At 36.7% G+C, this 25866-nt stretch overlaps 1 protein-coding gene across 1 annotated transcript in view; it reads right to left on the reverse strand.

Moving 5' to 3' along the window:
* Positions 1-943: 943 nt before the first annotated feature.
* The window catches only part of GCC2 (GRIP and coiled-coil domain containing 2), a 31038-nt gene continuing 6115 nt past the window's right edge, over positions 944-25866 (reverse strand). Inside the window, exons 6-23 of the mRNA XM_042039548.1 lie at positions 22655-25126; positions 21916-21985; positions 21126-21226; positions 20947-21045; positions 19257-19376; positions 17772-17936; positions 17292-17396; positions 16560-16722; positions 15908-16008; positions 15701-15778; positions 14868-15005; positions 12734-12855; positions 10992-11168; positions 9228-9445; positions 7636-7830; positions 6689-6828; positions 5705-5906; positions 944-4629 (exon numbers count right to left, since the gene is read on the reverse strand). Coding sequence (XP_041895482.1) covers positions 4559-4629; positions 5705-5906; positions 6689-6828; positions 7636-7830; positions 9228-9445; positions 10992-11168; positions 12734-12855; positions 14868-15005; positions 15701-15778; positions 15908-16008; positions 16560-16722; positions 17292-17396; positions 17772-17936; positions 19257-19376; positions 20947-21045; positions 21126-21226; positions 21916-21985; positions 22655-25126 — 4737 coding nt within the window. The 3' untranslated portion in view covers positions 944-4558. The remainder of the gene's footprint in view (positions 4630-5704; positions 5907-6688; positions 6829-7635; positions 7831-9227; positions 9446-10991; positions 11169-12733; positions 12856-14867; positions 15006-15700; positions 15779-15907; positions 16009-16559; positions 16723-17291; positions 17397-17771; positions 17937-19256; positions 19377-20946; positions 21046-21125; positions 21227-21915; positions 21986-22654; positions 25127-25866) is intronic.

Consider the following 25866-nt stretch of genomic DNA (forward strand, 5'->3'; position numbering starts at 1 on the left):
GGAACAGTAACTGATGTGCATTTCCGTACTTGTTTTACTATTCTCAGTCTTCACTGTTCAATCCAGCCTGAATCCTCAGGACGAGCCTGAGAGACACAGGACACGAAGGAAAGGAAGGAAGCTCCTGAAAGTAAGATGCATCTTCTCATCCTTTCACAACCATATAATAAATTTTTAATCAAATTCAGTTTAAAAAGTAGTCAGAATATTATTTCCCTTCCCCATAGCACATATACATTTATGTGAAAGCTGTTAGTGGTTGACTGGAAGTATCAGGGTCTCTTATAGGACTGTTATATCCATTTATTATGTCTTCTTTTCACAGCTTATTATCCCCTCTCTGGCCACATATTTGCCTAATAAGCATGGTCTAAGAAAACTGGTTGGCAAGAACACCAAACTCTCGCTTAAATCAAACCCAACACTGCTTCATCTACTGAGCATGTAATCTTTGCACTAGGACAATTATGCAGATAAAGAAAAATTATCACAGGGTATTAGGGAAGATGTAATTTTAAAGTTGAGTGCAATTAGAAACTCATGCTGATTTATAAGGTAGGGAGTACCCGTACACAGCACATTCCTGCTAACAAGGCCATTAATAGCTTCTGCATCCCTCCTCTCCCTCATGACCCGTATTGCCAGATTGCTGGTGACAATCTAGTAATACAGTTGAAGTTTAAAGATGAAGTTGAAGATTTAAATGAGCTTTTTTAAAATTTTCTTTTTTTCTAAAACCCCCTGTAACAAACCAATTTCTTTTCTGTTCATCCAGAAGAATCCATTGCCGTAGCTGTCTTCCAAAGTAAAGGCTGTAGATACTATACCAGATCCATAAAATCTCTTCAATACAATGACAGACATTCCTTGTTTTCTACCTTGCACCTGAGTAGCATTTTCTCAGGTAAGAAAAGGCATTCAGGGAAAAAAAAAAGGCACTCTGTTGAGTTAAGGTGAATTTTATTGAAGCGACGGCCACATGAAAAGGCCATCAAAGACATCATTTCCAAACAAAATACTTATCTATCCAGACTAGAAATTCTGAAATTACTACAACAAATATATTTTTACCTCTTCATACATTTGGTTTCTCATCTTGTGAGTGGTGACTGCTATTTGCAAGGTTTCTAAGGGAGATATTTTCACAGTGCCAACAATAGCAGAACTAGCAGGTAGTTTAGGAAGTATTGGTGCACTGGGTGAAGCCAAGGCATAAGCCAAATGAAGCATGTATTTTTAAGCTGCCTTCAAAGTCACTTAGTACAAACTAAGGAGAGTTTTTAGGCATTCCTCCACAATTTCACAATATTATCATCTGTTATCACAGCAAAAGGATGGAGAGAGATACACAAAGGAGGATTTAAATTTAGAAAATAATCTAACCCTGTATTCTCAGAGTTATACTTTGGGGAAGGAGGATCATGAAAGAAAAAAAGCAACTTTACTCTCGTGTATAATTTCTAACACGGTTCCCATTGGCCATCCTGAACCCCAGATTCAACTGGCCACATCTATACAACAGCCTGACAAGCTCTCATCTTCCTGTCTTTCATCTGGAGCACTTTTTGCTTGCACAGATGAGCCTCCCTTCTGGATAAAAGGAACACAAAAGATATATAACCCATTTCTAAGTCAGCATTAGGTAACTAAAGATTCAGCCACAGTGCACATGCAGGTCTGGGAATGTTGAATCACTCCCATTTTTGGTTTTTAATTAATATATACTCTGCATAGTGACAGTAGAATTATTATTACTACTACTATTATTATTATTATTATGCCCTGCTTAGGCTTGGGCTGAAGCCAGGCTGTTAAAAGATAAAAATTGGTCCTAAGCTTATAAACATTTTGGGCAAGGGTGACATTTTCTGTGAAACATTCTAACAAATGTGGCACTGTAAAGAAAACACAAAGAACCAGAAAGCAAAGTCAGCACAGTGCTCTTCCAAAAAAGAGCACCACAGTATATCAAGAAGCAGCAGTACTAGTTAAAACTTCAAACTGCTTTTTGAAAGCAAATCACAGCTACAGTGCTGTACATTACAAATGCAAATATATGACATATAAAAAGTTCTCTTTGCAAAATAATCCCGTTTCCAGTTCACATTCTTCTATGCCATTTACTGCAAGTGTCTATTAAACTCTGATATATTTGCTTACAGTCAGTTTATTGCCACATAGGTAAGTTCTGGCAATCCTACCAACAGAAAACAGTTTGGTAGCAGTTACTAAAATATTTTTACATTAATTAAGATCTCAATCTTCCATTGTAAAAAAAAATATATTAATGCAAGTTGTTCACTACATTCATAAGTATGGTACTCAAGTTTTACTAAAAACAGTGAGCATGCAACTCAGACTTGAAAGAAGTCAATAAGCAACTGGTATTTAATACAGCCAGTGATATATGTTACTTGCATACCTTTATTCACAGCTTACAATGTTAAATAATTTACAGTTCTGAAATATGTGCATTTTAAGAGGAACTTGTCACAGCTCTTTAGCAACAGCGGAGACTAAATCGGGTCAGCTGCAAACGGAGTGCGAACTAAGACAAAGCCATACCCTTCCACTCATGTTTCCATTGTTAAAATCACAGCAGGAGGATGACTAGCACTTAGTTTTATACATACTTCAAATCTCTCCTGTTGCTGTGTTATGGCATTCTTTTGAATGACAATAACCAAACCCAGCTGAATAAGGAGTTAGAACTCAACATCCAAGATCTGGTCCAAATCGTGAATGCTGAAGATAGGCTAAACCACTCCAGAAGCAAATGAAAGAAAGCCTAAACAGAGCCTCCTGCTTGCCACCTACAGACACCTAAAGACTCATCCCTACTGTCATACTACCATTGATCAGTTCTATGTTCTGAATATTCACAGAGAATGTTTTCCCCAGTAGCACAAACCATAAAGGTTCCAGTTAAAACACATATTGGAGGGGAAGAAAAAAAGAGTACCTAAGGTGGAGGAAAAGAATTAAAATACCTAAATAAAGCCTGTTGGCTTTGTTGATTGTGTACTGAAATATATACAACAAGCAAAAAATTAAACCAAAAGCACACTTACTGAACAGTTTATTCTCAACATGTTGCCATTCTGCTGTTCATATGTTTAGATTAATCTCAGCCTGAAATAAGGCAATATTAAAGGAACAAGCATCATTTCCTCAGAGCCTGAGCTAAGGTAGATAGAGAGGAACCCTATTTAGTATTTGTATGTGTACCAAGGAAAGACTCTCTGTAAAACAACACAGAGGACATGAAAAGGTGAGTGAAAAAGACAGAAACTTCCGGTTTAAACATAAGCAGGATTCAAACCCAGGTGTATGCTTTTTAAAACCTTACAAATAAATTAAGATGGTGAAAGGCATTATGGGAGAAGACAATTGAAGATAAAAAAAGGTGCTGTGTTGATAATAGAAGCAGAGATGGTAGAAATTCATTTTTCTAGGAAAAAAACCAACATTCTGTTGAGGAATGTGGAACAGAGATCATCTCATCTGTGCAAAAGATCTGTGCAAACGATGTGCACACACACAGGTAGGTGAGAGAATGGTGTAAGATCTTCAATCATTAGAACACTTAAAAGATGCATCTACTGACAAAAGCTTCATTCTTTTCTCTCAGAAATTAATGATAGGAGTCTGACCTGTGGGCTCAGATTCTTTCTTAGTGTCTTCAATATGATTAAGTCAGTATGAGTAGCCTTGTCATCCCAGTACAGACATCACTACAGTAATGAAACATTTCTTCCTGGTCTTTTCTACAAACTTCCAACCTCAGGTTAAAAAGCCCTAGCTTAAGTCCTTTCTCTCAAAGCTTCAGCTCACTTAGGACTTAAGACCTCTGAGTCTTGGAGTACTCTCCTAAGGCTTCCATAGATGCCATTAATCACTGCTACAGTACCATGCCCGGATGTGACAAGCACTGTAATTCATATAGATTTTTGCACCCTCTACATTTTGTGAACCGTTGCCTTCATGGTTTGCAAAAAAAAAAAAAAAAATTAAGAAAGACTACAACCTTAAAGCAGAAAATGCCCTGTTTCTTAATTATCTTACATTTTGTAGCCATCACAAGAGAGGAAATAATTTTAAGTTTCTTAAACGTGCAGAGGATAACACTAACCATATAGATTAGCCAGCTGACAATGATATGTGAAAGCAACTGTAAACACTTTAAAATGCTTTAAATCTAAAGTCTAGTTATTCCAGTTAATATATCAGATCAAACTTTTTAACTATCAAAAGAGCTATCACAGGTTTAATAAATTCTGCTTCCAGGCAATCTGCAATTAATTTGTCAGTTCTCATAGTTCTTATTATCAGCTTTAACATTTACAAGACAAACAGTTCACTGCTGCCAGAGCATAAAATAGGACCATCTTTCAGAGCTACTGCAGGCTTCTTTCTTAGAAGAGCCTAAAAAGCTGAAAATAACACACAAAAATAAAACCCTGTAGTTCAATGCTACAACACCAACAGATCTTCTACAGTAAGATTTCTTGGTTTTGCAGTTGTGGAATGTTTTTAAAGATTCAGTGTTTCCACTGTTTTATCGAAGTCCTGACCAGCTGTGGAGGTACGAAGCCCACCCAGAGGGCCGTGAGGTATTCTCTTCTTCACCTGAAGGAGGAACAAAAACATACTTTGTATTATGTTAGACATTGCATCACTTGGTTACATGATCCTGTCCCACTCCTTGCCTTTATCCTTTTTCAAATGCTGTCCTCAAGCTTGCTGAGAAAGGAACTCACTCTTGGGCTGACATAGATATAGATTGTACCACCAAGTCCACTTTACTTTGGGTACTTGAGAATGTCTGAAAAAGGTAATTTATCACCATTCTCCAGAAAAATCCAATCAGTCTTCATTAGAGGGCCAGAACAACATCAACATGCTATGGACTTGACTTACATCTTTGTTCAAATGCACAGCCTATCATGGAATGCAGTACTTGAACACTTTCCTTTTTAATGTAATTTTGTTCACAAGTTTTAAGTTCTTATATGTACATGTGTTGCTTATTGTTTATATTAATTTAAAAATAAAGTATAGGTCAGTTCCTAATGAAGTACAAGAAGCTACTGTTACTGAGAAATGACAAACAATACCTTAAAAAGTATTTCAAGGGAACAAATGCTCAGAGTATTTGAACCAGAAACAGAAAATTATTGTACATGTAAATCCTGTGTTAATTTCTTGCAAATGCCTAACTCTTTTTATTTCCTTCCCTAGTTTCTTTATTTCTTCAACAAAGAGCATATTTTCTTTCAGATATTTTTAAAGGTACTGTATTGAAACTAATATTAGATCTGCAGTACTGCCTTGAGAGGACCACTTCAGTTATCTGTTTAGAACATCTGCAAAGAAAGTAATTAAATTATATTAACCTCTATTTTGACAAAAATTTTTTAAACTCTACTCAAAACATGAACACATTAAATTTTTACAACTTACCATTGTCTTCCTAAAATGTGAATGTTTCAGAAGAAATGATATTTTATCTTAATTTTATGGTATTTGTTCTGTTTACTGAAAATTGAATAGTAACTTCCCAACAAAGCAAAATCATTTTATGACTAACTCACTGGCATTATGTTGCTAAGTTTTGTTTTTTCTCACAACAGACAGCACAGAACTGTCCTTTTCCTTTTTCAATTCTCCTTCTTTTTGTGACAGTATTTTGAACACCACCTACCTTGGGCAATTGCAACCAGCTTCCCCTTCTCTTCAGGGCTGAGCTGCAACATGGTGTCTATTACTGGGAGCAGCCGTTCTTTCTCGCTTCCTGATTTCAGAAATATGAACTGCAACAGAACATTCTTCAAGTATTCTAGATTAGCCACAGACTTTTCTCTCTCTTGATTTCTTTCCAATCTTCTTATTTCATTCTTAAGAAGCTGCAGATGAGGGAAAAAATATGTAATGCTGTTTGTTTCATTTAATGAGTAATCGAACAAAGGTCTTTTGAAGAGCTAAAAAACGAATTGCACAGCTTGCTTCAAAAGGAATAATGCATGTATAGCAATGTATTCAGGACAAAAATCCAGTGAAAATTAAGTATGTGATAATGTTGTAAGAAATAACTTCTTATTGCCTAAAAATAACCTTTTTTGCTAAAATTTGTGCAGTAGAGAGAATATCAGTGATCAAAGAGTAGATAACAGTGGAACAGTTAAATAATTCAGAAATCTGATGATATTCATTTAAAAGCATTTTATAAGACAAAGCTTAGTACATTTAGAAATCTCTTCAGAAAGCTCACTCATACATTAGTTCATGTATCTTCTTTTAACTTAAGGCAGCTAAAACGGGTTACAGAAAGAGAAACCAGACAATACTCCTCTTGGGATTTACTGCTTTTATCTAAGTGAAAATAGTATAGACCCTTTAGTAAACATTAAACTTCCAAACTCCTGAGGTTTTTTTGTAGAAGCTTTTACTCCACACTGCTCTCCGCCTCCCCCACATGCCTACCCAACTACAGACTGTAGTGAAAAAGAAGCCCAAAACTGAAGTAGACACTGGAAGCACTAATTAGACCTGTGGAATAAAAGTCCCTCCAAAATTAGGTTTCATATCACCAAAATTTTATAGACTGGTATTTTCTGAAAGATATTTGGTCTAACAAACAGGCCATGGAAATGAGAGCTGTCCTCATATCTCTTGTATGTTTGCTAACCTTGATTTGTTCCATTAGGATTGCATTGGTTGCTTCTGATTCACGAAGTAATTCATTCAAGTGATCAGCACTCTTAGTTGTTGTGTTTAGTTTCTGAATCAGTTCATCCTTGGTGAGATCTGCTTGCCACTGAGATGGTTCTGTAATTAATTGGAAAAGAAAACTAAGAGAAGGAAGAAGCACTTGCATCTAATTCATACTTACTTAACATCAGGACTTGAATAATGTAGTTTCTTATGAACAATTCATGCAAAGCCAGACTGCAGACTTAACAGGCATCAATGCTGCTGCTGCATGCTTAATTTTCTGATCTATTTTTGTTTATATATTAGATGGGGGCTGACAAAACAGTTCTAGAATACACCAAGATACCTTATTTCCTACCCATAAACAGAGATTTTCAATAGTTATCCACAAAGTCATCAGTAGACTTTTAAAACGAGATTATATGCTACCACGTATTTTACTGTTTTTTGGGTGACTCTTAAAACATTCTTCTTCATGCTGGATTTCAGTTTCCTAGAAGAAATCCTATGAATAAAGACCTGTTCTAATAAGCCTCATTAAGATGAACAGAAGTTTTATCTTTTCATTAATAAGGTTAAATCTGCACTTAATTGTCCCTAGTAGAGACTCATCCAGAATACAAAAATTTCTGTAACTATTCACTGACTTGCTCACCCAGTCTTTTCCATTTAAAAGCTCAGAAATATGACACCTTTAAATCACTAAATCCTGTAGGAATGTTCTACTGTTAGTCCTTACTCAATGACAAAACTCCTACAAAAGTTCAGAACTGTGTAAACTCAGTGGCACTTGACTAGACTTGTCAAGTCAATTGTGTCTTGCACCTAAAAGCATGAAACACAATGCTCTAAAATAGTTTGAGGGCACAAACTTCTGCAACCCATGTAGGCAAGCGCTTCTGAAAGCCACGATCTACTTACCAGGCTTTGCTTCTGACGAGTTCAGAAGCTGCTCCAAGGACTGAACATAGGTGCTGGCTGAGGAGACAGACTCTGTGTCTGTTGTTTCCATACCTTCTCCCTCTTCCCTAGCGACAGTATGCACATCGAGGACAGGAAGGTCAGCACTCCGCCGTTCTCTCAAGTTCTTCGTTGCCAGATTTGAAACACCTGGACCTGGAAGACACTTACTGATGTTCGTATCAGAATGAAATTGGGAGGGCTATGTCTGTGAGTGTCTTGGATTGAGAGCAGTACATAAAACAGTTTTCAAAATGCAGGGGAAAGTGAAGCAAAAAAAAAAAGCTAGATACACACGTAACAGTTATAATAGCAAAATACAGCCTTTCACCTCTAAATGAACATTCCAATCAAAGTCTGGTTCTAAACCCAAACTTGACTGGCAATTTTTATTTCAATGACTATGAAATGTTCATGCTCATCTCCCTGAAGATGTGTTTTAGCTACGGTAACAAATACTTTTAATGCATAATAGAATTCGCTTTTATTTCCACCAGTCCTGTGGGAAAGTGTAAATTCTTCTGCTTCAGTAGTAACATAGGAACTTCTTAAACTGTTACTGCTGCTTGGCAAATGTCCAGCTACCTCCTTATTAGTAACTTTACAGATACAAAAATAGCACTTGAGCTTGAAGACAGTAAAATCTTAAATTCGAAGAAGGATCAAACAGCAAGTATACTAATAAATAGCATGTATACAAATAACAAACATTCTTAAAACAGCTTTCAATACACTTTTCTCTAGCTTTACACCTTGTACTTGAGGCAGATGTACAGCATGCTCCAAAACCTGAGACAACCTGATAAGAACACCAAATATTTACAAAATAATTTCCCTCCATCTGTCTGACAATGCAGATACTGCAGAATAGATAACAGTGATGCAGATTCTAGAACAGAATAGTTCCACTTGGAAGTGACCTACAAGTATCTAGTCCAACTGCCTGACCATGTCACAGCTGATCAAATGTTAAAACATTATCAAGGGCATTGTCCAAATGCCTCTTAAAACACTGACAGGTTTGAGGCATCAATCAGCTCTTTAAGAAGCCTGTCCCAGAGTTTGACCACTCTTTCAGTAAGAAAATGCTTCCTAATATCCAGTCTGAACCTCCCCATGGCAGCTCTGAACCATTCCCATATGTCCTATATGGGTACCAGGGAGAAGAGCTCAGCACTTCCCTCTTCACTTCATCTCCTCAGGAATCTGTAAGACAGCAATGAGGTTGCCCTCATCCTGCTTTCCTCCAAACTAGACCAACCCAGAGTCCTCAGCTGCTCCTCACAGGACAGTCCTTCCAGCCCTTCCACCACCTTTGTTGCCCTCCTCTGCATGTATTCAAGGACCTTGGGATTCTGAAGTGACAGTAAATAATAACAAAGACACATTCCTGACTTGGTATCTGTGGACTGATACAGCATGCTGCAGATTTTCCAGAAAAAGTTTCTGGTGATTTTACAGAATCAAACACTGTAAGCATGTTTTAGCTTCAGACTGGGGTACACAAATCTGTAACCAACCCACGAAAAACTGGTATTCTGCCTGGAAGTTACCTCTAGTGCTGGGTTCACTTTTGAGTTGGAAGAGCTGAGCTTCTACTCTGGAGAGTTGCTGCTGAAGTGTCTCTACTGTCTTCCTGTGCTCCTCTTGCAGGTTCCTGACCTGATCTCTGAAATTGTTCCGGAGAGCTTCATTCTGGGCTGTCAGCTGACTCAATGCCTGGGCGTGCTCTGTTTTGATGAACATGTTCTCAGACTGTATTGTGCAGAGTCTGAAAACAGTGCATGCACAAACAGTAAGACACAAACAGCAAACCAATGTCATTTTACATATCAAAATTTTTACAGTTTGAGGCAGTTTTCCATTTTCATGTGTATGATTATCTTAGAATGACTGTGTGCAACTGTTTTTCACTTAAAGTCCTCTTTTTACAGGGAAAATCTGAGACTGAAAAAGTTACACTTATTTCCTATCATATGAATGCACTGTGCTATATAAACTCGACTTCTATTTCAGAACAAAAAATTCAGATGTCTTTGGGAAATAATGAAAGACTTAACAGACATTGTGGTCTAAACATTTTTAAATTCTAAAACTGCATCATGACTCTTTATAGTGTCATACAGGGCATGCCACTTATAGTCCACTTCCTATAACATCTGCTTACCAAACACTTATGCAGGACTTCTAAAAACACAGGTTTCTAAGAAGGTAAGTTTAATTTTTTTAAACCTCAACTTCCAGTGCAGAAGAGTGTAGCTGTTAGCAAGAAAAATGTCAGTAACTCATCAGTTGTACCTAGTGTGGAGGTACTCCAGAAGCATGACAAAACTGTCACAAGCAATTAAATATATTAAATAATAATATATAATATTAAACAATTAAATATATGCAGTTAAACAAGTGCATTAACGGAAAGACTAAGCCCAGGACTTGCCTTTATAAGCACACAGACTTAAACAGAGCCAGAATAGCAAAGACCAGTGTCCAGGTATAAAGGGAACCTATTGTGAATGGTTTGTTTCCAGGAAAATGCAGAACATAATTTGGTTGACTACAGTGAACCATTACGTAGCTATGAGGAACAGATAAAACTGTACAAAGACAGTGACAAGAAGTCAACAGTTCCTAATACCAATCTGTAATTTCTAATTAATACCTCATGTGAACTTCTTTGTACCTAAATGGAGACGAAAAGATGAGGACAGACTCTTTTTGAGGAGTTCAAGCATCAGGTACTCATGTGATTTTTCAAGATGTGATACAGATTAAACAGATTCCTTTCATTTTGAAAGAAACAGAAAATTAAGACTGTGGCAAGCACAAACTGAAAATACAGTACTTTCTGTAAGAAAGGCACTTGGTGGACAAGAACTCGGTATTTTTTCAGTGAACTTGTTTGCTTTGCATATAAGTATCTTATTTTTTTTTTAATAGGAAACATCCATAAAATTTAGTAGAGCAGTACAACACAAATGTAGTGCTGGGCATTAGACTTAAAAATAGTCAATATGCTTTAAAAATGTTAATTTTTAGATTAGTTTAATTAGATTTAATGCGATTAGATTAATTTAGATTTAGTTAAGAGGTAGAAAGCTTGCAGAAATCTCAAATTCCCTCATCAGCTACTATTTCATTGCCATTGTTGAGACTTCTGATGACTCATGAAAAATAGCCAACAATTCTTTTGAAAATTCCTTTAACTTTCTCAAGAACATGCCTCTTCTTTGTTAAGTACATTTACAGGCTTCTACATGCCAAGATCTTAAAGTTCAAACAAAATAAAATATCTGTATCTATTCATCAGCGGACCATACTTTTCACGGAGTTCTGCTTCTTTTGCAACAGTCTCTTGCAGAATCTTATTGTGTCTTTCCAGCAGGGTGTCATGTTCAGACTGCAATGCCTGGAGTTCAGATGCATTCATTTGTGAATTATGCTGAGCATCCTGCAGCTTCACTTTAAGTTGATCTATCACCATTTCCAACTGTTCCCTGCACATGGAAGAAAAAGTAATATGCAACATGCATTTAAAATAATTAATTATTTCAGAACCTATATGATATCCACAACTTTTTGGATAGCTGATCCAAATTGCATATTTATTAATTAAATCAACACAGCACTAAGACCAAAATAATCTTAGAATGTGGCTACAAGCAGTAACAACCAGATCCTATTTCAATGTAGATACAAATAGGTTTGCCACATCCCATCTGAACTGCTGGGAATGCAACTATTGGTGTAGAAAGCATGACTGATAGCACTTTCTACTTCAAGGAAGGCCAAGACAGAAGGAAATAATATATGGGATTCAGATGGCACAAAAAATTTCTTCTTGAAAATAGTGAGGCTTTTTTTTTGTATGTTTAGTAAATGCACATCAGTTCAATAAGACCAAATACAGGGGACAAATGGTTGGAGTAGATTTTGAGCAAAGAACTAGAAAGCAACATCAAGTCTGTAACAGATAAACACAGTTGGTCAGAAACAAATCAAAATCAGATATATCAGGAAGAAAAAAATCTTAAGTCACACACATTCTATTTTTACTGATTTCTGTATTTATATATGCAGACACCTCCATTATCTCATGAACTGCACATCTCACTAATCCTTAGGGTTGATACTTGTAAATAATTTCTTTGGAAAACATTTGTCATCTGTTTATTGCTTATCCAATTTGTTTCTAAGATAGGTCTCTCTCACAAAAACAACGCAAAACAATACCAGAACTTCGTAAAATTCTGCAAAAAGGAGAGACAAAGAAATGTAACTCTTGCAGCTTTGTTGCTTCAAAGGCAAGAATGTTTAAAAAACCCCAAACCAACCCTAAACCCAGGTCTCTAACACAGCACAAGTCGCCCTCTGGTGGATTTTTGCCTGCAGTTGTTGGTACCGACTGAAGGTCTATCAGAAATGAATCCTGACATTCCACATACAAACACCCAGTCTGTCACCAAGGGCAGCCATCAACGACTTATAAAAATAACTTGCAGGAACTGGCTGATTTTTGCAGTGAGTTGAGACATTTTCTGAAGCGAATCTGAATTCACCTGGCTTATGACCGTACTTAAAGGATTTTCAGGGAACTTTCGGTAGTGTAACGTTTTTCTTCCAAGTCTTTCCTCATATGATACAACATACAGGATTTTGTAAATCTACTGGAACTGATGACTGAACTGGCATCCAGAGCTTTACCTATACTAAACCACTAATTCCTGAAAAAGTTCGAAGTGAACTCAGCTGAACCGAACCAATCTGCTCTTTTCTTCTTAATTGCAAATGGCAGTTGGCTACTTCACATCAGAGAAACATCATGTCAAGTCTACACAGAATGTGCTGGCTAATTTCTGCTCATTAGAGTCATTAAAAACTTCTTAAGACCTTACTTTTCCTTCTAACTGTAACAATAGGTAATCTACACTAAAATAATGGTTAGAAAGACAAACCCAGCTAGAACTAATACAGCACCACGACAGTAGAAACTGGCATTTCTTCTGTTCAGTTAGGCAGTGCCACAGGCAGATTACAGGTCAAGTAAAAACGTTAGTTTTACCTTTCTTGTTTGGCTCCTTCACATTCTGTCCGAGCAGCAGATTTATTCTTTTGCTGTTTTAGAACATTATGAACACGGACTTTGTAGCTCTCAAATTCAGATGTAACAGATGCTTGTTCAGCCTATCACACACAAAACAAACCCGTAAGTTTTACTATTGATTATTACTCCCTTATTTCTTGATAATGAAACACATCTTACACTGAAAAAAATGAAAACCACCTGCTGCATTTCCTTCTTTTAAATAGATAATTAAAACAGTGACCACCATAACAGATAATGTTTCTTTAGATTTTAACTGTGTATCATAACATGTGAAACTTGAGACATTGATTTTCAACATTCCAGTGTTCAAGAAATGAAAGAATACTTGAAAATTCAAAAACTGCATTCAACTGAGAGATTCACAAGCCAGGGTTTCTATCAACATCTTTAAATGAAGGCAAAGGTGACAGAAAATACAAAAGGAGGTATAATTCTGTTTCTCTCCAGTATTACAAAGGTGACAAAAATTCTAATGTGCCATAAAGTTATGCATAATTCTGAGGAGTTAAGTCAGTCTTGCAGTGGTATTACACAGCACAAGATATAATATTGTAGTTGACTGTAAAGGTGTTTAGTGTGTCTTTTCTTCTAAATGCAGCTGTTACATGAGTTCCTGTGGACATACAGAAAATTGCCTCACATCGTAGAAGCTTCATCCTTGACTGCACACTATACAGCAAATATTATTCCATCCTTACAGTACTCATGTTGTACATTTCTCTAAAACAACCCAAAACACTGATGCAGGTTTTCTTTCTTGGGTCTTAGGACAAGCTCATGGATTCATTAGTCACTCCCATTTACAGGTAACTAAAATGCTCTCACTCCTAAGAGAAGGATTTTGGAAACTTTCCCTTCAGCTGAACTGGTGAGTGAAATTCTACAGAACTGACTCTGATTAGCCACTGCTCCAGATTTTCAGAGTCTATAAATTTGTGGTCATTTCTTTAAATTAATCCTTTGCTTTTCATCCCGTCATACTATGTGAGCTAGAATATTCCTAAGTCCTCAGGTACACAGCCTTAAATGTCAGCACGACTTTGTTCTCTACCATCTGCTTTGGTGTCCACCTTTCCTTTAGAGGGAGTTTTCCTTTGCTAATAACCTTGTAATAATATCTGTTTTCCAGATGTAGGGCATCTGAATAGGAAAGCTAATCTTCCAAGAGGTTCAAGCCATGCCAATATGGAAGATCTACAACCTTGCTGATATCACAGCATCACAGACCAAGCCACCACAGACAGGTATGGTAAGCACTCAGGTATGAAGAATATATTTGTAAAACCACGATCCACGTGTACCAGCACAACTAAGGCAAACCTCCTGAAGCAGCAACCACAAAGTTTGTCCATTTCAGTTCACCTTTTTAAAATGTAGAGGTTTTTTTGAGAGGCTGCATTCAGCTGTTACTTACCTGCAGGATGCACACCTACCATACAACAGTGGCCATAGAGTAGCGTAGTAATCACCATAAAGGTGGTTTGAACATAACAGTCCTACTATATTCTTAATCTGTTTGTCTCCAATGCAAACACTGCAGTCCAGGACCATCAAACAGTGTTATATGAGCAAAAAAATCCCAGAAATAATAATAAACTTCAGCAATAGTGTCAGTTTTGCATGTAGTTCAGCTGCCAATTAAGAAGCTGCTCATATTTCAGCATATGAAAAGGTGCTTGCAAATATATTTCTCACAGCTTTTTTTCTTTAAAGTGGTATCTGTGTTAATTCGTTTTAAATGAAGCAAGTTCTATTCCTTTATTTTGTTTGTGCTCTTTTCTTTCAAGACTTTTCTTTTCCCTGAGTGTATACTTACTGATCATCTTAAATAAACCCCGGCTCCCCACTACCACAAGTTTTTCCCTACTGGAAACAGAAGTATGCAAATCCAGATGTGTCACCCCAAGTGATACACGTCAACCAGGACAGTCTGGCTTGTCCTTTATACCACCACTCAATTACGGGGGTAATTCTTAATTCTTGACAGACAAAAAGAGAAGAGTGAAACATCTGCAAAATATTTTTGAAGAAGCAGAGAGTGCAGTAAATCTCCCTTCGTAAGTCTCTAAGACTTCTTCCACTGGAATACCTGGGCTGCTCTGCACTCTTCTTGCAGGGTTGCAATTTTTTGCTGGCAAGTACTCATCATACGCTGGTGCTGTTCTGAAGATGTTCGCAGTTGTTCCTGAACTTTATGCTTTTCTGATGTCAGTACAGCCACTTGAATCTGAAAAAGTCAGTTGAAAACTTCACTATTACAAAAACTTTTCTTCCTTCTCCAAGGGACCATGCCACCTAGGACTCTACTACAGTAATTCCTGCACAGAACTGGTAAATACCAAATTAAATCCAATAAAAATAGAATTTAAAAAAATAGACACAGGTTACCATGTATTCATTTTAAAAAAGTGATGATGTTTTAAAGAAAGAACTGAAGATAAAATTACAGTGCTGGTGTGGCAGCATTTAAGAAAGCCAACCCCTCTCCCTTCCCTGCTTATTCCATTCCATTCCATTCCTATTCCTATTCCATTCCTATTCCTGTTCCTATTCCTGTTCCATATACAGATGGACAACACTTAAGACTTTTGCGGACAATGTTGTGCTCTTCTGTTTTAAAACAGAGCAACTTCCATTTTTAAAGAATCATTTAAAAATATATTCCCATTACAAGCTTCAAACTCCACAGTCCTCTCCTCTGCTGGAAAGGGAAAGAGGAAAAAGACAGAGTAAATCCACTTTAAAAAAATCACTGGAAAAAATATTTGGGGAAAGCAGCAAACAGAAAAAACTCATTTAAGAAAAACAACCAGTAACCTAGAAGTAAAAATAGCACCTCTATTCTTCATGTGCCCAGTATAAATCACACCCTTAGTACTTAAATGAGAAAACTTGTACTAACAAAACAGTGAAGTTTCTTGCCTTATAGGCTTCCACTTGCTGTTGACTGGCTTCCAGTTCCCCTTTCAATGAGGCCTGCAACATTAGATGGTCATTTTCCTGCAAGATAAAATTACCTGGATATTAAAAAAAACCCCCAAACCTCAGCAACCTAAAAATTCACCTACCATCTGTTTTTTAAAACTTAGTTTAAAAATAGAATACACAGTCATTAGCATATGGACTTACAGCTTGTTTTGAATCAGCCAGTTCTTTTTTGGTTTTTACCAGGAGTTGTTTTATCTTGGCATTTCTTTCCTCATCCTGTTGCATAGTTGACTGAAGTGACTCTAATGCAGAAAACAACAATTATATGCAAAGGAAACCTCCCCACTTGTATTTCCTTAAAAACGCTGGAAAATATTTAAACAAATTCTAACAGATTCCTTAAGAGCTGCAAACAAGTAGCTTACAGTAACATTAGCATCCTTTTTCAAAGTTATCCCAAAGATCTTCAAATAAGTGAAATGGTTTTAAGATTTACACTTGAGGATAGGAAGAAATGGAATTTTTAACCACATGGTAATCAATAAAGTTTTATGAGTGTGGTATATAAAACCCTTGTCAGTCACCAAAATTTAGAACTTATGAATAACTTAATCAGGTAAGAAACACAGTATGTCAGGCAGGCAAATTCGCTTTTAAGCGCTGAATTCTGGATTACGTGATACATAACCTAGTAAAGGCTCCTCTAAGACAAAAATTGCTTTCCTGATGCAACTGTTTAGTATTCCCTGCAAAGCTTACTCTCACTCGCTGACTTAAGAAGTTGCTTCTGAATTGTATTTTTTACCACTGCTAACTATACCATTGTGACTCTTGCTGTTTATAGTTTACTCACTTATTTCTTCCTGTAGGGTCTCTTGTTTCTGTTTCTGAATCCCTGTTTCTTGCTCAAGATCTTCTATTCTGCTGTCTTTATCAGTAATCTTCTGATTAAGTTCTTTTACTAGCCTTTCATAATCAGCTATTTCCATATCCATCAGTGTACTCTTTTGAGCATCCTGCAAGGTACACAAAATGAAGTTAGAGCTTACAATTTGTCTTGGCCGCTATGACTTTTGTAATTCTGTAAAAAACTATACTGCTCATCAGACAAAAATTTTGTCTCTATCCATATCCGCAAATACCACCCATCCATTTGGTTTCCATATCCTCAGTAAATAATCTGTTTTCAAACAAGAACCAAAAGCTTTGAAAAACCTGTTGCTAGTTTTATCAGTAGGTGTTTTGTATGTATTAGTTTCTGTCATCTTCAGTCCTTACAACCAAGGCAATTTCTTAACAGTGCACTATACACGTATTCCAGACATCTGAATTCTATTCCTATTTCTACTCATGAAAGGCCACATAACCCAAGCTAAACAAACAAACAAAAAATAAAACCAAAACCAACCCTAAAAGAACATTTCAGCTCTCCAAGCACACAAGCAGGGGTAAAAGCCCTCACATTTTCCCTTCTGCAACCCTCCAGCTTTAAAATCCTCAGACCAGAAAGGAAGGCACTCTACACAGCCAGATGGGCCAAAATCTTTGGTAGTCCATTAAGCACTAACATGGACAGCAACCCTACCTTTCTGGCCAGCTCTAGTTCTTGCATAGTTTTCTGCAGGTGCTTCTTTTCCTTCTGAAGTTGCATCTGAAGCTCCTCCATTTCTCGGAGAGCACCACTATGTTCCTGAAATTCAAATAGTTGTCAATTATGCAGTCCAATTTCAAAACAGATGTCAGCATCTTTTTATACTTAGACACACACACACTTGGGTTGTACAGATAGCTGACTTCTTTTTTAGGAAATCACTGTAAACAGGAGAAAATCCAACAATCCTACAAAGTGGTTTTCACATTCTGTAACTACCCCCAACCTACTTGAATTGACAGCCTTGCAAAGTTCTTTCAATGAACAGACCAAGTTTTCAAAAAGGACAGTCAAGTAACAAGGAGAGAAAGCACAGAACCTCATCTATGAAAACACAGTTTACAAAGGTCTAACAGAAATCACATCCAGTGAAAGCAATGCTTCAACCCATTCACCATCTCTACAAAGTATTACCTTTGTTTTCTGTTCTTTTAGAAGCTTTTCAGCTTCTAGTTCTTTGTCAACCTTTGCCTTGGCTCTTTGTATTTCCAGTATCTGAGTTTCCAGCAGCTTAGTATTATTTTGCAGTGTTTCAACACGAGCCAGGAGGTCTTCATGCGCAGAGTGTAACTGATCATGCTGAAATTAGCACAGTGGAATGATAAAAAACATAAGCTGAATTCATGTGCAATGTTAACAGATAAAATAGTTTCTATATTTAAAAAAATTCCTAACATTGATTTCTATCCAAATCCCTAACAAACACCACTCCTACAGATGAGTCTTTTCTAGTTTAATTCTTTTAAATCAGATTAATAAACAGGTGAAATTAAAGCCATTAGCACATTTTGGTTATTTTGTTCAGTTAATTTGCCCAGCTTTCTGTAAAATGGCAAGAATTAAAAGAAATCTGAAAAAAAACCCTCAAAACTTATGCTTTCTGCAAGAATCACCTTCCCCTTGCAACAATACAATACTTCAATACTTATTGCCACACTTCAAATACAGGTGCTGTATTTATAAACAAATGATCATAGTATTAACTCCTAAAAAAGGCTGAATTGCAAGCTTTGACTGAACCACCAAGTCTTCCACCAGCACATAGTAAGAACTCTACTGCATCTGGAATACTTCTGCAGTGACTGTAACAGATTAAATTTTGACATTTTCAGTGATGTATCTTAGTCTTTATTTTGCCTATTAAGAATGCAGTATAAATGAAAGATGTCAATTACCTAACCAGTGTTTTATTTACAAATTCTTTGTAACAAACTTGAAAAATGCAATGCCTGCATAATCAGCAGAATATATACCATTATTTCTTATTTCTTCCTATGATATTCACTACTGGCTTGTGTTTGTAAGGAAACAGTGGCCTAGGTGGATCTTTGGTGCGTGGGGCCCAGGAGTTTAAATCCTAAATACCAAACTCATTGCAGCTAGCTTTGCAAAAATGTGTCTTACAGCTCCTTAATTACCATCTCAGATCCCTCTGAATGCCACTACAGTACTCTACAATGCATCTTAAACTCTCATCCTTGTGAAAAATGCAAACTCCATAATTCATTTAGTATATTTAAACACTCCATTGGTTAAACAAAAAATAAAAAAAACCCAAACGCACATTTTGTTTGCAAGTTTGATACTTGCAGCAGAGCCGTAGGTCCAAAATCAAGTCAGAGATGATCTGCTCTTTTCTGTGAGTTGACCTGGGATAAACTAAACTCCTTCTATTGACAAAGCCAGACATTCTAGATATATTTATCCTTCTCACAGCCCAGGTAAGATATCAGATGTTGAAAAGGAACAAACAAACCACACTGAATTTCAAGTCACTATTCAAAATACACTTAGGTTATGAAACTATAGTAACAATTACACGATTAAAACTTGCACCCAACAGGCAGAATTAATTTTTATGGTACTTATCAATAGATCAGACCCACATACAGAACTGACCTGCTCGGATGACATCTGTAGCTGTCTTGTGAGGTCATCTACCTGATGTTCAAGATTATTTGCTCTGCCTTTTTCAGAATCCAGCTGTTCTCCTTGCTTGTCGTATTCCATCAAAAGATTCTTAACACATACAAACACAAAGGCATAATTTTTTGCAAGATGTATTGCATAAGCACATTCTACACCTCTGAGGTGTGCTTACCTAATATTTCAGTATAGGAGTTGTCTTACTGCACATCAGAAATACCAGAATGAAATTAAAGCTATGATTCCACTACAGGCTCTGGGAGAAACCCCTTCCAGTTCATGAAATTCTAGAATAATTCAGGTTGGAAGACAGCTCAGTAGGTGTCATCCTACTGCTTAAAGTAGGGTCAGCAGTGAGATGAGCCCAGGTTACTCAGAGTTTTGTCCAATCAGGTCTTTCCAAGGACCTGTCTCCAAGGGTGGAGATGGCTACTCCACTGGACAACCTATTCCAAAGCTCAACCATTCTCATAGCATAAAAATCCAGGTATCCAGTTGGAACCTCTCATTTCAACTGAGGACTACTCTCTTACCTTGCACCCCCATTAACAACCTGGCTCTATTCCCATCATAATGTCTTTGTAGGTACTGGAAGACTCGTATTAGGTTCCTTTGAAGTCTTCTCCAGGCTGAGCAACTTCTCATCGCTTATTCCAGTCTCTTGACCAACCCGGCCACCCCTCCACTGAAATCGCTTCAAGTTATCAATGTCTTTCTTGTATTTGGGGGTAGAAGGAAGGACAAGACTGGATGCAATACTCTCAATGATGCCACAGAATCATTTAGATGGGAAATGACCTTTAAGATGACTGAGTCCAACAGTAAACCCAGCACTGCCAAATCCACCACTAACCCACGTGCTTAAGTGCTGTGTTTATATACATGTATATAAAGTGCTTGCTGTGTTTACTTATTATACTTTAAATACCACCAGGGATGGTGACTCCGTTGTTCCCCTGTTGTAACGCCTGAGCACCCTTCTTGTGAAGAAGTTGTTCCTAACATCCAATCTAAACCTTCCCTGGTGGAACTTAAGGCCATTTCCCTCTGTCCTATCACTTGTTGCTTGGGAGAAAAGACTGATCCCCACCTGGCTACATCCTCCTTTTGGGTGGTTGTAAGAGAGCAATAGAGCCTCCCCCAGTGCCTGCGTTTCTCCAGACTACACAACCCAAGTTCCCTCAGCCTCTCCTCATAAGTCTTATGGGGAACAGCTTTCTCTTTGGGAAGCAATGCTGACTTGTCACCTGCTTCTGCCTTCATGTGCCCAGAGGTGTACTCCAAAAAGACTTGCTCCCAAGGAATTCCAAGTTTGTCTTCATCATTTAAGGATTTTCAAATGGACCTTCAACTTTGAAGAATTCACAGGGATTTATGTTTTGCCTCAGCAACACATTGCTTGGTATGTATGATGCTAGATTCAAAAGGTTTAAAAATAACATTCCAGTAGAAAGGAAGTGCCTCATTTTCTTCTGACAGCAGCTGCACGGTTCCATTAAGAGAACCTTACATTTCTGGATTCTGGTATTCAACTGCACTGACACAAATTTTTTTGCCAAATATAGTTGTGCAAGTAAATAGCAATGTATATCCAGGCTAGGCTTCAAACCTGAAGTATTTTCTGACAGTTTACTGTCTTTTGTGAATGCAGCACTACACCTACCTTATAGCTTTCGGCTCCTTGAATTACATCTTTCACTGATGCAGACAACTGATCTTTTTCTGATCGAACCAACTCCAACTCTTCCTTCAGAGTCTGCATCTTAATAAAAAGAAGTGTGTGTCATTAAAACAAAACCCCTCATGCAGAATCTTCTTCATATTAGGAAGTAGTCAGGGTACCTCTTTTCGGCTGGCATCTAATTCTTTCTTTGCTTTCACAGCAACCACTTTAATTTTATTTAGCTTCTCTCCTTTTTCAGCAGATTCTTTTTCGAGCATCCCTAAAATAAATACATAAGAAAATTAAAAATTACATCTTTCCATTTCTTCCCAAGAAGTGAAATGAAATGAAATTCAATTAGAACACAAACATCCGCATGATTTTAAAACCAAACAAAATATAAAGCAGGGGGGGGATGTTCAAGTGTTTCATTCAGTTAAGCATTTAATTTGAAGCTAGAACATCTAGACACACAGAGAGCTTAGGGGCAATCCTTCCCTGGACAATCTTTCCCTGTTTCAGAAGCTTCCATCACAGTTAAGAGCCATATTCCTGTCTACTTCTACATAAATTTAACAACTCAGAAGCATTTTCCTGCTAATTGTGTTGGGATAACTGCAATAAAGCAACAGTAGTTTTGGCAGTGTTGCTTCCCTTTCCTTCTGGTAGCCTCAAGGATTCTTACTGACAAGTTACCCACATTTAAAAAATAAATATTAAATCCACTACACTGTTTATCGACAGATGTACAGAGGAAGAAAAAGCCTTAAAAAGTATCAAATCATATTCAACTTAAAATTGCTAACATTTAAAATTCCCAATGGAAGAAATATTGCAGGAAGCTGCATTAATACCTACTTCCCCATCTTCCTCGACTTGTGGAAATACAGGACAATTATGCAAAGAAAGAAAAAGTAACAATCCAAAGAAGCCAAACCATTTATATAAAAAAAAAAGTGAGAAAGATACCAATTTTTTCTTGAAGCTCTGCTACTGAAGACTGTTGATCAGTTTTCTCAGTCATTGTCTCCATTACATTCTGTATTATAAAAATAGATATAAGAAGTATTACAAAAATTTCTTTGTGGTACCTGTATTTTCCCTAAAAAGCCACCAGAAGTTTTAGCTACAGCTAAAACTGTCTACGTTCTTACTACCAAGAAAGACTTTATGAGCAACTTCGTATCAGCTTGGTGAAAGTAGTTATGTTGAAAGCAGAACACTCCAACCTTTTAAGAGCTGCTTTCCATCCTGTCAAAGCACAAAAAAAGGGGAGACACCCTCATTCTGGAGCTGTCAGCTTTACATAACCAGCAATTCCCAAGACCTGAAGTTAATGCAGATCAAGCAGTTTTGTTTGAGATGGAACCACAGAAAGTTAGAGGTGAAAGATTATGAGGTCAGTTAGTCCATCTAGTCAATTGATTGCTTTGAGGGATATTGATAGGAAGAGAGGTTCAACTACAAACAACTTTTGTCAAAAAAGCTTTATGATTGGTTTTGTTCCATTTTTTTTTCCTGGGGGAAAGAAGGGAATTTTGAGGTGCTAGAAAACTCAGAAACACATGCTTTCTAGAAGGGAAACTCACTTTCAGGCCAAGGGAAAAAAAAAAGAAAAAAAAAGAAGAGAGAATTGAAAGTATTTTTTGAACCTTAATTCTGAAGACTTTAGAGGTTTAGTCTTTATACTTCAATAACAAAATATAACCTTTAGAGAACTCAGTTCGTCTTTCACATTTCTAAGCTCAGTTTCCTTTTGTTCCAGAATGAAATTTAAGTCGTCTTGTTTTTCAGATCCTTTTTGCTGTTCTTGTATTTGATTTTCATAAAGAGCAAGTTTTTGACTGATCTCTTCAATATTAGCTAAAAGATCTTGATTTTCAATCCTTGTTTTTTCACTGACATTCCTCAGCTCCTGGATATCATGTTGAAGCGCCTCTTTTTCAGACAACACTCCTTCCAGTTCTTCTCTCAAGAGATTCTTTTCTTTTTCAAAATCCTTAATCAGGGATCTATGTTCTCTATGTTGAGCTGCATTTTCTTCCTCTAATCTCTCAACTTCCTGCTGCAAATGAACTACTTCCTCCTCCTTTTGTAGAGCAAGGCACTGCTCTTCTTTAATTTTTGACAAGCATTCATTTGCAATTTTTATCAAGTTAAGAGAATCATATTCTTCATTAGAATCTGAAATGCTGAACCCCACTTGCTCAAGTAGGTGGTACAGCTGAGTTCTTACATGGGATGTGTGCACTTGTTCATTTTCAAGTAATGTTGCTATATGGTCTTTTTCTGCAGTCATCATTTGTAGTTTCTTTTCTAAGTTTTCAGACAGCTCTTTCAATACTAAACAACCATCTTTTTCAGATGTAGTCTTTCCCAGCTCTTCACTTAATTCACCTTTTTCCTGAATGAGTTTCTTGTTTTCCTCATGAAGAGTGTATACTTCAGATGAAAGCTGCTCTTTATCACGCACAAGACATTCAATCTGTTTTTCTAGTTGCTCTAGGATTTGAGCATTTTCACCCTTTGAAGTTAAAACTTCATTCAGTTTCTCTGTTAATTCCTCTACCTTTTCCTTCAGGTCATTATTGTATTGGTTAGCAACATCTACTTCTTGCTGAAGTTCCTGAATTTTAACTTGTTCTTGCTTGCACCTTTCCTGAAGGGTTTCTCTCTCTTCACCCAAGCATTTCACATCATTTAAAATATCCCTGTTTTGATCAGTAAGAGCAATGATCTTCTCTTCCAGTTCTCTTACAGTAATCTCTTTTTGGTCAATGGAGCTTGTCATTGCGTTATTGTCCTCCTCAAGACTAACAATTTTAGATTTAAGTTCTTCTATCTCTAACTGATTAGATGACAATTTTTCTACTTCTTCCTGTAGGCGATTTACAGTTTCAAGAAGAACATCCTTTTCATTGAAAGCAGCCCGGAGTTTCTGTTGCAGTTGACTGACATCAGAAGCTTGCTGTTGTTTCATTGATTCAAACTCCTGGCTGATCTTTCCAGCAGATTCACCTAGCTCAGCCTGTAGAGTTTCCATTGTTTCTCTCAGGCTGTTGTAACTGGACACAGCTTCTTCTTTCTCCTGAGTTAGCTTTTCAAGTTGTTCTCTAAGTTCCTGCATTTCAAAAATTAATGCCATCTGTTCTTTTTCAGAACCAGATAACAAAGTTTCATTTAGTTCAGAAATTTCTCTCTTGTGTTGATCTCTCAGAGTCTGAATCTCTAATTTGTGCTCTTTTGCAGCAGTTTCATAGTGCTGTCCTGCTCCTTGAAGCTCCAGTTTTAGTTTTTCAATTACACAACAGTAATCTTCTTTAGTAAGCTGCAATTCATTTATCTTAAACTCCAAGTCTTCCCGCTCATGAAAGTACTCATCCTTCATACGATGGATTTCCTCTTCCAGTTTTATCTTGACATTGCTCATGTAAGTTAACTCATCTTTTAATATACTATGTTGAGACTGGAGTTCTTCTAAACTATGTTCCAGGTACCTAACCTTTTCTTCCATTCTTGCTTCTACACAAGGTTCTTCTTGTGTATCTGCAACATCTATCTTGTTTTCTAAATTTTTATTTAAGACTTCTCTCAGCTGCTCCAAGTCATATTCACGCTGGTCAGTATGAGCATGCATTTCATCCTTGGCATTTTTCTCTGCCAAATTGTGCTGTAACTGATTTATTTGATTTTGCTTTTCTTTGTTTTCTTTAGATGATACTTCAATCCGATGCATCAATTCTGACACCTCTTCCTGATGGGCATTTTTTAATTTTTTAAGCTCTTCATTCAGATTTTTTATTTCATTATGGTAACACTGAGAGTTGCTTTTAATAGTTTCTTGCAGATTTGTCACTTCTTTGTTTTTGTCTTCATTCACAGTTTCCAACTGCTTGTTCAGACACAGAATTTGCTCCTCATAAGTAGATTTAATTCTTTGGACATCATCTTGTAATCTTTTAATTTCTTTTTGACTATCACTGTGACATTCAACCTGCTCCACCAGCTCAATTTGTTTCTTCACTTGTTCATCTAATTCCAACTTCAGCTTTTTTAAATCCTCATTGTGCTTGCATTGTGCATTTGCTAATTCACTCTTCAGAGCTTTTATTTCTTCCAGAGAGTCAATACTTGATTGTTCCAGTTGTTTTTGCAATTCTTCTGTTTTAGCCACTGCAGCCTAAACAAACAAGAACATTATTAAATACTGGTAATTTAGCACACAGAATTTCCAAGTGAACTGTTTACAAAAATGAATGAGAAAATGTTTTTTAAAAACTGTTATAGCTTTTAAATATCTAACTGTATTAAGACAAATAAATTCAGAAGACACTGCACAGAGTACAAGAACATTTGCAAAATGAGAAAGGAAAACTAAATCCTAAATCATGTTTACCAGCATAATTTCACAAAACGGTCATGATAGACTTCAGCTTTAGCAACTATTCTGATAATGTATTAAATATCAGATTAGTTTTAGTACAACAAATTCAGGTATCTGGAATATAACAATGCCCATCAATTGCAAGCAATTCAGTCTTCACTTTATTATTAATTGAGATTATTGATATAATATAGGTGCCTTGGCTGACAGGCTCCTTCTTACGAATATCTAAAGGTAAATCTCGTATCTCCCATGGAAAGGCAGAGCTGATGGATTGAAGCCTACGTAGGCTTTTAATGTACACACTGAAGTCTTCTCACAGCTGTGGATCTAGACAATGTATGTAAGAATTTTATATTTATTACTATGAACTAGGGGGTACAGAGAAATATGCTTTAATATATAAAGCCTTTAGATTTTTTTAGATTTTTTTAAAAGATAGAACACAGGTAAGTGAAGAAAAAGATTAAAATTAGATATACAACAAGTAAACCTAGAAAATAAATATAATTCTGAAATATTTCAGTAATGTTCTG

This window comes from Corvus kubaryi, unplaced genomic scaffold (genome assembly GCF_017639235.1).
Source record: "Corvus kubaryi isolate FWS band 111438036 unplaced genomic scaffold, C.kubaryi_AGA036_p1.0 133, whole genome shotgun sequence".
In the NCBI taxonomy this organism is placed as follows: Eukaryota; Metazoa; Chordata; class Aves; order Passeriformes; family Corvidae; genus Corvus; species Corvus kubaryi.